Below are 13,890 nucleotides of genomic sequence, written 5' to 3' on the forward strand. Positions count from 1 at the left end.
ATTATTTAATAACTTCACTGCGAGCGGATACGTCTAAACTTTTATAATTTTAAGACTCGTTTTCCTTACGTGTTTCATTTAATGCATCAACAAACGCTTTTTAAAAATACATAATATTGTTTAATTTCACAATTTTATTTTGATAACAAATCCGTATTACCAAAAGATTACACTACACATACTTTTTATTTCATCACACACATTGCTTGTTTTTCCTTGTGTGTGTAAACACTTGCTTCTACTCAAAATAAAACTATTGGCAGCGTTCGCTATTAAAAACAATGTAGTTCCCCCAGAAAAAGGTTAAGCTATGCTTGCTGTGTAATATAAAGGCTGGCAAATTATTTTTGAAATCCTAGTTTAAGTATTTTGTTCTACTGTTCCGAACATTCAGACTGCTCAAGATCCAGTTTACTAAGCAGACTCTACCCTTTGACTCTGGGAACCAGATGGGCTCCATAGCAACACCATCTGCAGCAAATCCCTACATGCTCATAAAGCTGAAACTGCTGGGTATTGGGCAAAGGGCTAGATGATACGCTATCACTACATTAGGAACATATGCGCCCTTTTGCAGAAGCGGAATCAGTGACTTCACACTGAAGGATCAACTTGGCACTGATCGCTATCATCTGCAGCCCGCGGAGTCACTCGTAAAGAGCCGGCTTGCTCAGCTCTGCAACCCAGGGCTTTCAAAACACCTCCCTGTTGCTTGGATCGGAGCAAACACAGCCCACGAGTGGCTGACAATGAAAGAGAACGACCGGTCAGCTCACACACATTCACGCAAGTCGGCCTAGAAAGTTACAACCCAGACGAGCTACCTTAAGATTTCTGTATTATGATGAGCTTTAACAAACATAGTCAAAGCAGCAGCTGTAAAAACGAGCAGGGATTACTGGCAGCGTCTGGGAGAAAATGTGAAGAGCGAGCTCGATGCACCAAAGATGAAAAACGCACAGCAGAAAAAGGATCTTGTTATCAAGTCAGAAAAGAGCATCCTGACATAAACCGCACTTTTCCTTCACTTGCACATCACCCCCAGGAAAGGACATGCCTGCTGGAGTCTTTGATAGACTACCATCAGAATGTTTTTACTGAAAATGATCCAAACCAATGGGGCAAAACAGTTTGTTGTCAAATTAGAGAAGTTTTGGGTTGCACTGCTGTGGCTAGGCTGTTGCCTGTCACTTCAGAGAGAGGGCCGAGCCAAGGAGCCAGAGAGAACACATTTAAATGAAACAATACTTTGCTTCTAGGCCCACCGTCATTTGTCAATTTCATTCCCATTTTTTGTTGCAGCACTGATACCAGAACTCTGCCCGTTAACTTGTCACAAAGCACTGAGCCACTAAAATGCAGGATCAGTCATGGGACGCAAAGGAAGCTAGGCTTTCTGAGAGAGAGAGAAACAGAAAATGAGTGAGCCACTGCAGTTGAAAGCATGGGCATTTCTCTGTTTATAACCCATTCAAAACGCAAGGCCACTCCACAGCTGTAATTCTCTCCTCTGCTTGGGGTGAGTCATTTATTTTTAATTTAAAAAATAAAGAAAAAGAAAAATATCAGCATTGCTAGCAAATGAATCAGCTTGATTGAGATGCTAGGAAAATTCAGAAAGCAAACAATGCAATACTCAATTAGAGAAACTGAATTTCCGTGTTATTATAACCATAATTTAATTCTTCATACATAAAAAAAATAGTGACTATTACTCAAAATGAAAGGCTAAATACACTCGGTAGCATATACTGACAAATTCTTGTCAATATTTTTTAAAGACCATACTTGGTAAAATGATCACCAATAACTCTTTATGAAATGTCACTACTGTAATTTTCCAAATTAGAAATGCTTAATTATTATTTATTCTGATTAATTTGCGTATTTCTTGTTTATTGAGTGTACACAGTTCACAGATCATATTAATAATTTTTACATTTGAATTAGTTTCACGGCTTGTCATTCAGGTGAGATGTTACACCTACATTCTGCAAACATGGTAATTAATATCAAGAGGCACTACTGTCTGGAAGAGTACAGTTTACTGGCTAAATTTCACATCAGACTTATACAACCTGGCCTCCCTAAATCTCCCCCCTTTGTTCAATAGGTGGTATAATTTCTCACCCAGGTAGCGATCACACTCGAATTCAGGATAAAAGAGGTCTACTCCTATATGTGAAATATGTGTTCCTTTGCGAGAAATAACACTGGACAAACACAAGCAAAAGGCATTCATATATATGGTACTTAAGTTCATAATAAATATGTGTATAACACAGATGGTGCTGTGTTTCAGGAAAACAAGTTTTTCACTTTTTGCATTTTATACTGGATTTGTTCCTTCTTATTATCTGGCTCTTTCGACAGTGGGCGCAGTGCCATAATGCAGTACTTTAATATTCTAAGTGAATTTCTATGAACTGATCCCACTGCTACATCCCAGCACCCGATGACTTTGAAACAGGCCATCAGGACTTCAGTTCACAACAACGAAACATGAACCAGAAAAGGGGACATGTCTTTAAAAGTGAGAACAGAGGACTCTTCCTGGCAAGACTGCAGTGCAAAAGCCCCCGTCACATTTTTGTACGGGTCTTACACAGGCTTCTTTCAAAAGACTTGACAATATACATGGATCAACTACCTTCTAGCAAGCCAGAATGACCTTTGCTAATATTTCAACCTTTCTTGTGTTCTTATTTAATGCCACCACTTACATGTAACCTTCTTCCCAAAAGCAACACTGCTGGTGTAGTCTGACATATTGTGACAGTGTGACCTAGATCAAATGAATAATGCATCCGCATACAACACTAGAAGATACATCATTATGCATCCAGATCAGGATATCAACAGGCAATCACTGTTATGTGTGTAACCATTTAGTAATAGAAGGTTTCCAGGTTACAGGTCTGCCTGGTCAAAGAGACCCTTGTAGTGCATGCATGTACAGTATTCATAGCTCTAATTTAAATCTTGTGTCTCCCTTGTTGCAAAGCAATTTTTTCAGATGGAAAGGTATTTCTGTTTGAAACTCTTGCAGATCTCCTCTACAAATATCACAATGTCCCACGCATTATTAATTTTGAGCATACCATGAATTCTAATTTCTGTCTACTATTGCTTACATGGCAGGAAGGCAACTGAACATTCGAGCTCCAGGTTACCTTAAGGAGGTATTGCATGAGTAAAGTCTGGGTCTTAATCTGAGATCTGCTGATTCAGGTCCTCTTAATCTACCTAAGACCAGGCTCCACTCAACGAATGATACAGCCTGCTTTTGTGCAGCTCCATTATTCTGGAACACACTGGCAGAAGCTGGTAGACTCTGCATGTAGACATTTCTAAAACTCATCTAATGTCCTAGCTTTTTACTACAGTTTTTGATGAATGATTATCTTTTATCCTTGCTTTTGTTGGATCAGTTTACTGTTTTTTTCCGCTTCTACCATGTGTTAAAAATGTAAGAGTGAATGTCCCCACTTGCAGTACTTTGCAAAGAAATGAGCAAGCAATCACTTTTTTTTACCTGTTATTGATTGAATTGTCCTTGAGTCCATTTGGTTTTCTGAGTTTCCTAGCTCCCTATTCTTTCACATTAAAAGATTCAAACTGTGAAAATTGAAGAATTCAATAATCATTATCTTCATCGTGGTTGTGACCACTACAGTTATAGATCTGGGATATACAGTATATAATATCTAATTATTCAAACATTAAAACAAAGCAAAGCCTAATCTCAAAATACAGCAACCATTAGCTTGCTACACTAACTTCAATGAAGTGTAGCTTCTAAATGGTAGTCATTAGGACTACAAAACTACAGAGAAAGCAAAAAGGTTAAGATCAAGGCCATGAAGCTCAACGGAGAAGTTCATTTCTTAAGACATAAAAACAGACATGCATGGTCTTCTAAAGACATGCAACAGATTCTGTCATATTGATTTGGTTAATAAGCTTTTCTGTGTTACACACATGCTGTTCTCCATCTGCTTCACCAAAGAAAATCCCAGAAGGATGTAATTGGGAGGTTTTTCAAAACTGTGTCAGATAATTGCAGTTCTATTTTGGTTTCAGCTCATTTTACATCCTTGATCAGCTTGAAGGATGTCATTTACCACTAATGAAGGGAGTCGTTCAATTGTGAAGGCTTCTGCTTCATGTATTTTGCAGAAGAGTGATCATTTTCATGAGGAAAAAAAATTGAGTAACACCTTAAAATGCAAACATGTCTTTGACAGGGAGGGAGCCAGTGTTATTAAAGTATAGTTTGATTATGCAAAGCAACATGTAAAGGTTTATTCCATGTTAAAAAGAGAAGAAAAGAAGCACAATGTTTCAGCTGTGGAGCCTTCTTCATTATTATAATTCTCCATTACTACAACATTATCTTCGTCTGTTTGAAAGCTGCAGATCACACAGTCTGAGTACAGTACTACACAGCTGATAGAAACCCAAAAGAAGCAACCTGCAATTTTGGATTCTGTATCTAGTGAGAGCAGGCCTTGAGAAGCATTAAAATATATCTTGCCAGAGTGAATTCCCTAGACAATAAGCTCCAGTCTATTAGATTTTTTTAATGTTTCTCATAGACAGAGACATGAGAGAACTCTGGATGCACTGCAGTGCAGGTCACCCTACCAGTCATTACATCTTAATGTCACAATGTATCTGCTATTCTTAGGACTATAAGCATACGTTCTGACCACTGGGTCTAATGATGGCTCTCTGCTACTCCTTTATCTGAGGCAGAAATGTCTGACCATCGTAAGTCTACTTAGCAGTACGGCCTTTCACCTTTTAATACCTTATGCTGTGGAAAATCCTGATCTCTTTTCTTTCAACAAACAGAAAGTAAAGTTCATTGCTTTTAACCCTTAAACCCTTCAAAAACACAGACTGCTTGCTTCACCTACAAATGTCATGTGTGTTTAAGGCTCAGTAGAAGCACTGTCTTAAAAAAATTACTGCAAAGCCTTTCCTTCTACATACTGATGCTGAACTCATAAATCCACAGTTCATTCAGTAATACATTATGCATATTGAAATATTTTTTTAAAATGTTTGAACCAGCATGACTAGAAATTTAGTGTTGGTTTATTTTGATTATCAGTTATGACAAGATCTCTGACTGCTGGCATAAATGAAGGACTGTTTTCCAAGCTGGAGGTGTATAGTAAATTGATCCACAGAAGGAAACAGAATATGAATTTAAATAGACTGAAAAGGTGGATGCCTAAATACATACAGTACCTGGCTACCAAGTCATGTAAACTGTACCTGATACACATTATTAATCTGCGAGTGTTACTTTTGCCGTTTCAGGCGCTAATTGAGATTTGAACCTAGCAGAATCCATTGTGACTGTAAACGATTCATAAAGGAGATGAGAACTCACAGCTGACCCGCGGAAAGAGGTCACCAGAAGAGAAATCCCTGGCGTGCACAAACAGCCGGCTGTTACCAGTTTCGAAGACGGGGTCAGAGGTACAGTCATTACTGCTGTCCTATCTGGCTTCAGCCGGGATGGTCACGTCTGTACCTCCAATAATTAATCTAGGTGTTGTGTTTCGCAAGTACTTTCGGAACAAGAGAAAGACGACAGAACACGCCGGCAAGTAGGAAAGTGTGTCACAACGACACCACACTTGGATGTAATAGCGTTAGTACTTCTGCTGGTGTTTGTACAAGTGTTTCAATGTTCGTTTGTTTTTGTGTTACTGCTTTACTCTTGACATAACCCTGAAGATCTTAAGGGACTCTGAATGTCAGTCTTTCAGAGGAAAGGACAAACGCACATTGCAGTATACTTTACCGTTTATGAAACGACGAGGGCCAAGACATCCGCGGCTTCTTGAGCCCGGGACGGTGCTTTTCCATGGCCTTGCAGTACAGGTACTTCTCCGTGTCCGAGTGGTAGCGCTGTTTGATTCGGATGTGGGTCCGGGGCTGCCTCCACAGGTGTTTGGGCGGCTTGGCCAGCCCCGCGCCCTCTCGGCTTAAAGTTGTGCACTCCATGCCGGTCCCCCGCGTCCGTGCTCCTCCTTTTTCTCCTTCACAATCTGCCGCGCAGCTCGACGTGCGAATCGGTTTCAGCGGACATCGAATTAAAAGCGCCGATGCTCTTGGAAACGCTCGCAACTGACGGGCAATGCCATCTTTGCTCAGCTGCGCAACTAAGTTAATGCCGGAACAACACCCGACAGGCGGTTCTCAGCTAAAGCCCGTTTTAGTAAAGCGCGAATTTAAACGTAAGAGTTAAATGGGACCGTCGCTGTTTTGCCCTTTTTCCCCACCTTCAGGAATCCTACAAAATAAGCGCGGTCTTCGACGAACAAGGCGCTGTCCAAGAGCAGTGGTGCTGAAGTCCTAGGTGACGAAGCTGAAGCGCCGCATTCACCGCGCCAGAGAAACTTTACTCAGCGCTGGTGCTCAACAGCTGCTCTGCGGCGGCGAACTCGATACCTCGATCCTCAGGAGGGAAACAATTCTAAAATATTCTTCCGATTTAAGATGTGAGAAACCGGCGACCGAACTTCGCCAAAAACTACCGCACTACCTGACGCTTTTACTTCAGCTGGGGCTTTTGTTTTTTTGCGTGTGTGCGCGTCTTCCTTTCCCGAATTTCAGAAGGACCCAAGTTCACTTCCACGCAGTCAGGTTAGGTGCGCGCCCCATCTGACTTCAGGGTGTTGGCTAAATGGCGAAACAGATACAGAAATAGCCCGTCAGTGCGTTTACTGGTGCGTCCTCCTCCTCCGAGCCCGGTAAAAGCAGCAGAGAGGAGTTAAGAGGGAGACGCGCCGTTACAAGGCAGGACCCGTGCGCCGCACGTGGGCTCTCTTCCTTGTGGACAGGAGGAGCTGCGGAGCGCCGCTTTAAGTGCGCTGGAAGCAACTGCACAGCCATCTGATACGATGTCAGCGACAACTCCCGTTATATAGCAGGAATCAGACCTGGGTATTGACATTACATCATCGGCGCACCACGAGCCGGGGAATTAGTGCTAAACTGATTCCACTCTCTGGACAGCACGGCGGTGCGTTAAGGGGAGAGAGGGAAAAAAAAACAGGTGGAGAAATATAGTCAACTGAAAAGAACAGAATTTGGGTTCGAACACGAGCGACATAATTACTGTGCTTGCATCAACAAATAAAACAGGTGCTAGGGAAATTGCGTATTGTGTTATTCTGTGTTGATCTGAACGCAGGTATATGATCGCGGGGAGAATGTATTATATATTCGTCTTGACTTTTGTGCTAGTACACATCATCGTCTTTATCGTTTTTGCAACAGAGCAGAGAAGACTAGCCCTGGTCCTGGACAACATCAGTCCAACGGGTTTTGCAGGTCATCATTAAATTCCCAAATTCCCAGTTTCTCAAGACATGGGAACAATTCCATTGTGATCAATTAAACAGGGGATTTATTAAATTAAGTATTAATCAGGACTAAAATCTAACTACTCTCGGCCCGTATGTCCCACCGTTCTCTTTGATGAACAGATCAGATCAGGCAGTGCCAACCCCGGAAACATGAGAATGACTGTTCAGACAGCATTTAAAGTAAAATGAATACCGTCCATTTTTTTGACATACAATCAATACATATCAAAACGAAATAAGCTCTTCCTAAATTCAACCGCAGTGATTTTAGTCAAAATGGCAACTGCTGCGTCAAAATATTGCACAAGAACACGTGTTGCCAATGTACTTTAAATGAAACTCCGTTTGCTTACATTTAAGAGAAATTTGAGCTGGTAAGGACTGTAAGAGTGTTGTCGTGAAGTAAGACAAGAAAATTAACAAGTTTAGCTTTTATTTACTCGGTCATAAGAGACAATTTACACGGCTTCTCGTAAATCACCCTAGGGCGGCGGTGCCGGCTCTTATCCAGAACTCATTCTGCTGTACACGCAGGGAAACGGGGCAGGTTATTACTGCTTTTATGAGATGTGCTGCTCCTTTGGGTAATATTTCATTATCTGTTGAAAACCGCCATGACATCTCACGCGGTCTCTCCACCAGCCACCGATATTGGTTTAGTTTCCTATTTTTTTTTTCCCAACTTCCACGAGATGTTTTCCGCGAGTTTCTTTTTGAAAACAGCTACAAATCCGCAGATCGGCTCCCAGCATTAAAAGGGTGAGAAATCGGACACCTATTGCATTCCTGAGCCACAACCAGGAAAGTAAAAGTCAAGCAAAGTTGTCAGAAAAAAAAACATGATCTCCTAATATTTTGCTACATAAAGAACCCCCCCTGAGTCAATAGCATCTTCCAATTAATTAATCTTAATTTGGTCTACTTCAGCTCCAAATCGTATGCATGGGCACATCCTTCTCATACATAACAGGAGCCAGGAGACAAACATACCAACCAGACTTGCTCTGAATGTTAATGAAGCTGTTACCGTTTTCGCCGGATTCAGAGATTTAAATCGATGTTGGCAGCTATCATTCTTTCTATCAACAAATCACACCAGTTCCGGATGAGATTCCCATATCTTTCCTAGCAGCTGCAAAGTTCAGATTGGCCTCCTTTCCTTTACCAACTGTGTTGTTATGTTTATCGTGTATTTTCCTGGCTTTCAAAGAAGTTCGCATTGTTAGAACCCACCTTGAGATTGTACAACTATATTTTCAATCCACCCATTTCAAACACATCCATACACCCGTCCGTCCATTTCCGAGCTGCTTCTTGCAGTTCAGGGTCACAGGGGAGCCAGAGCCTATCCTGGCAAGCAACAGGCACAAGGCCGGGCACACCCTGGGCAGGACGCCAGTCCCTCACAGGGCACCAACTCGCACCAGGACCAATCTTCCCAGAAGCCAATTAACCAACCAGTATGTCTTTGGACTGTGGGAGGAAACCAGAGCACCCAGAGAAAACCCATGTGAGCACAGGAGGAACACGCAAACTCCACACAGACAGCACCCAGGGTCTGGAAGTGAACCCAGGGCCCCAGCGCTGTGAAGCAGCAATGCTAATCACTGTTCCACTGTGGTGCCCTACACATCCTGATCATTTCATTTGTATTGTCACACAGACAATGTGTGAAAAGACTGAAGTGTTGGGATTAGGTTCACACAGGAATATTTCTAATCCCACTAAGAAGCAGAAATGCTGTAAATCTCTAGCAGACAGAGGATAACCACAGCAGAGAACAAGACCAACCAGTGCACATAGTTTAGAATCTAACAGACAGCATGTACAGCCGACAAGGAACTCTGTCTTATCAGCATTGCTTTGTGTTGCTAGGAAATTATCCCCAATTCTCCCCTTGAAAGAAAGGCAAGAATCCTGTTTATATGATATCAAAAAATAAATGTATCAACATAAGAAGAGAGCAGACATGTCAATTCAAATTAAATGCTGAAGGCTCACTCTATTATGCAATGTTGATGTTTTGGATTAAATGACTGCATTAGGGATTCACATTTTCAACAGTACAGAAAGAGGAATGCTCAGATCCACATTGACAAGATTGCATGGCACCAGACACAACGTACTGTATATACTAAGCAAAGAATGGATTTTTTTTCCTTTTCCCTTTTTGCTTTTTGTAATGATAAGTTTCTGAATTCTCCAGAAATAGTAGTAGGTCACAGTAATGTCACTTTAACATCCTTTAATCTTTTTCATGAATCAAGGTTTGGGAAAGAAAAACAATTCTATTGCAATTCTATAAAAAAAACTTGGGATTTAAGAATTCAAGGGAAGGATAACCAAGACATTCACATTTGCTAAACACAGAACTCTCTACATATTATATGGGCAAACCTGACAAGCAATAATGTTCTGTACATTCAATACAGAAATCAGATAAATGCTTGCAGTCCATATTTGAAAATACTCAATTTGCAATCAGGTGAGAGAATAATATAACCATTTTTCAAAGTGTCTCTCTACAAATGTGTTTGGGCTGAATCATTTAGTCTGCTTTAATGCCAGGTGAGAGAATAATATAACCAATTTTCAAAGTGTCTCTCTACAAATGTGTTTGGGCTGAATCATTTAGTCTGCTTTAATGCCACTACTTGAGAATCTCCTACCTATAGTGCCTTATGGTGTGTCAGTGTGCCCTTTTCATGAGTCTGCAGATGGACAGGGTGGATAGCAGCACACAGCCTGGGGCAGAACAGAGCAAGATAAGAATCTGCCCTTCTCTCACGTCTCTTGGCTTTTAGCTCATTCTTTACTCTCACTGCATTGGCACCCACAAGCATTCTACAATTACAGCTTTCCACCATTAACAGTCTAGCATGGCTGGCGAGTGGGTGTGGGCAGAAATTAGTGCTGCTGTGCTCTCCTTCATTAACTCCAGGAGCTTTTCACCCTGGAATATCCAGGCATGAACTCATCCCTGATCATTTAATAACAAATTCAAACAGTAAAAATGGACTTCCAATCTAACATTAGTCACCCCTGCCTATATAAAAAAAAATCGAAATATTTGATCTTAGTCACATCACTTGGAGGGGCAACAGCACATACTAATGAGAATGCTTTAGTCTCAGGGAAGTTAATAATAAGTCTATAGAAATACCAGCCATCCAGGGCCAGAAATGAATAACCCTGATACACATCAACCATTTTATAACCCTGTTTATGCCAGATTAAGAAAATCTTCTTTTCGTCATATTTTTTTCAGTTGTTTTTCAAATCGCCAGCTGCTTCATACGCAGCTGAGAGCCTTAGAGAAACCCATCCGCAGTCTGTCCACCTAACCCAGGCTAGAACTCCACACGTGGAGATCGCAGAGGTCAGTCTGCGCCACTCAAGAGCCCCAAGAGTCACGTGAGGCTCCGGCAGTTTCCTGAAGGCCTGGCTGGGTGCGAAGGCCCCCCCCAACGTGGGCAGACTAACAGACCAGGTGTGGGCGACCTCGGCTTTTCCATTCCATTGCAAGGTTTTGTTAAAGTCATCCTTGGCAGCCGAGCAGAAAGTGCTGGTTGGATAGACGTCCTGCAACATGACAAACCAGAAGCAGGCTAGCACACTGGATAGAGGACCCGCTCCAATGGGTGTGAGCCAGTGCCTGGAACCAAACCTGGAAGAAGAGGGTGGGTTTACCCACATTCCCCCCCCCCAATCTACCAGTTCTCCGTAGAGGACTGGGCACTTCCTACCTGTCTGAAGAGTCACAGCTCCTGATCGTGTCCAGGCTTCGTGCTCCGTACAAAGAAAAGGCAGGCTTGGAGATGTGCAAGTCCAGATCGGGGACTTTCCCATGACTGGAGTGTCGGCGGGACAGTGGCGGCAGGTGCAGGGTGCCCGAAAACCTCCTCCTGACTGCGTACTGTGGGGGCAAGGCGTCGGGCGTAAGTGGCACAACGCAGTCCGCTAATCTCTGGAAGAAGAAGAGAACGAAACGTTAGATGAAAAAAGACCATTTCACTGTTTTAATTGAATGCCGAAAGCATGGTTCCAAGGGACTCCAACAGCATGGCTCACGCTACATCTCACACTGACCAGGTTTACACCCTTGAAATCTTGGTGGTTTCCTGGATCGGCCTCAGAAAGGCATGGCACACTCGCATCGGAGCAAGCGCATCTGACAGGGAACAGCACAATTACATCACAGCATTATCTCAGACAGGGCTTGGGCTGGAATGCATTCTGCTGTGAAGCCGCTACATTTCAATGAGGTTTGGTGAGGCTGTTGTTAATTAAAAAAAACAATACTATATCTGTTGTTTCACAACATATCATCATCACTACAGCAAGTAGAGATTAAAATATTTCAAGCAGGGAGCTGCGTCAGCACGCATAGGCTGCAAAGGAACAAGTACAGGTTTTTTCCATGCTGAAAAGAGAAGAAAAGAAACACAACGTTTCAGCTGACACATTTCAAGTGTCACACCCGAAGAAGGCGCCACAGTCTAAACGTTGTGTTTCTTTTCTTCTCTTTTCAGCATGGAATAAACCTGTACTTCATATTTTATTCTCACTTCTTTGCATTAATATAATTAATATAACAAAATCCCCATTAAACCCATTCTAAAATTCCACTCAAAAGCCCTCCTGAAATCACTACTGATTTACCAGTTGGTTGTTGTGTTGGTGGACCATCAAGCTCGTTTGGTTTCTAGCAACGAATTAGGAGAAGGATCTCACCCAGCCATTTCTTGAAAGAATACAGTGTATCAGATTCTACAGTATTGCTAGGTCTCTTGTGTGAAGAAGTGCCACCTGGTTTCATTTTTAAATGCACTTCCCCTTAGCTTCAATGTATGGACTCTTGCTTTTTGTTTCTCTCTACTGACTTTGTCAGTGCCTTGGTGGATGCTGGATACTTGAATTGAGGATAGTGAATACCATTATACTGCAATTTCTGCCCTCTAAACAGAGTTACATGCAGAGTCTGTAACTCTCTGTCAACATTTGAAACACATTACACATTCCATTAGCAAGTAGCTCTGAATGCTGCTCATTTCTTTTTTAAATGTGAAGAAATACCTTAAATGAACAGTTCTCTGAACAGACCCTAAATATGAGACTGGCAAAGACTTTACCAACAGGCAGCTCTGCCATAACATGCAGGAGATGGAGAGCTTGAGATGTGATGTGCTTTAGTGACGTCTAGGTTTTTGTGATCTTTACTAAAAATCTCGCTCAATTTGCTTCTGTCTCTTTGATTTGTCAGGAGTTAAACAGAAGGGAGATTAAGTATTGATTTGCCTCCAGATCCCCTGGCTCCCTGAACACTTAGCAGCTTTCGGTTAAAAGGGTTCAGGTCCTTTAACTCAGCCTTGCAGGGCACAACACAACAGCAGGGCCACTCGTTCCCCGCTGTCAAAACCAGGCCCACACGCACTCCTGCTATCAACCCCTGGCCCTCCATCCACTCCAATCAATCTGAGGATAATGACTCCAGGACAGTGTAGCTCCAAAGCAGTCAACATAAAGTGTGTGCTTCACATCCTTCTTGAGACTAAACGTGTATACCTGCTTCTTATCCGCAGGTCAGTCCATTCATCCCCCCATCCATGTTCTGACCACTACATTCCATGCAGCTTCTCAGGACAGCAATTAACCCACCTGTATGTCTTTGTACTCTGGGAGGACACTGGAGAACCCAGCTCCAACACGGGGAGAACGTATACACTCCACACAGACAGCACTGCAGGTCTGGAACTCAACCCAGTGCTGGGAGACAGCAATGCCAACCACTGCCCCCACCAAGCCTCCCACGGAGCAGTTCCCCCCAAATGAAAATGGGCAGATGTCGAGGCTGACACGGGCCTCGTTATTTGTTGGGAGAAGACCCGCTAATCTTCCGGGAGAAGAAGACGACCTCCAGTCTCCACCCTGAGGTTCCAGTCATAGAAAACTGAACATGCTAAACCCATCACGTATTTAAAATAAACAAAGGAAATTTCGATATGACCCTGAAACAGTACTGAATAACAACTACTGGTTAAAATCTAATCATTTATACTGTGTCCTTTTACATTTAATTTGTATTCATTTAGTACATTTACACCTATGAATGAAAACCCTGTTGGCCATATCTTACACCTGTAAACAGAAACCTGTACTTTTACCCATCCATTTATTTTCTAATCGCAAATAACAGGGACACTCTGGATGGGACTGCTGTCCATCGCAGGACACACTGAAGCACACACTCACTCCTAGGCCAACTCTCCCAGAAGCCAGTTAGCCTACCAGTATGTACCACAGTCTTTGGACTGTGAGAGGAAACCGGGGCGCCTGGAGGAAACCCACGTGTACATGGAGAGAACCTACAAACTCCACACAGACAGCATTTCAGCAATTTAACTCAATGGTTAGCAGAGCGAACCACCCAGCCACTGTGCCGCCCCTATACATTTATATGTTGCTTAATGAGAAAAAGGATTTTCTTGAATCTGATCAC

At 42.5% G+C, this 13,890-nt stretch overlaps 1 protein-coding gene across 3 annotated transcripts in view; it reads right to left on the bottom strand.

Moving 5' to 3' along the window:
* pde4ca (phosphodiesterase 4C, cAMP-specific a) overlaps window positions 1-13,890 on the bottom strand; it is a 141,880-nt gene that overhangs the window by 109,564 nt on the left and 18,426 nt on the right. For 2 of the 3 annotated variants that reach the window (XM_015365653.2, XM_015365654.2), the window contains exon 3: window positions 11,138-11,358. In XM_015365653.2, the coding sequence (XP_015221139.1) occupies window positions 11,138-11,358 (221 nt within the window). Of the gene's footprint in view, window positions 1-5,821; window positions 6,868-11,137; window positions 11,359-13,890 lie in introns of those variants that run through there. The other variant, XM_015365658.2, reaches the window with a different exon arrangement.

Source organism: Lepisosteus oculatus, chromosome 29 (assembly GCF_040954835.1).
Source record: "Lepisosteus oculatus isolate fLepOcu1 chromosome 29, fLepOcu1.hap2, whole genome shotgun sequence".
Taxonomy (NCBI): Eukaryota; Metazoa; Chordata; class Actinopteri; order Semionotiformes; family Lepisosteidae; genus Lepisosteus; species Lepisosteus oculatus.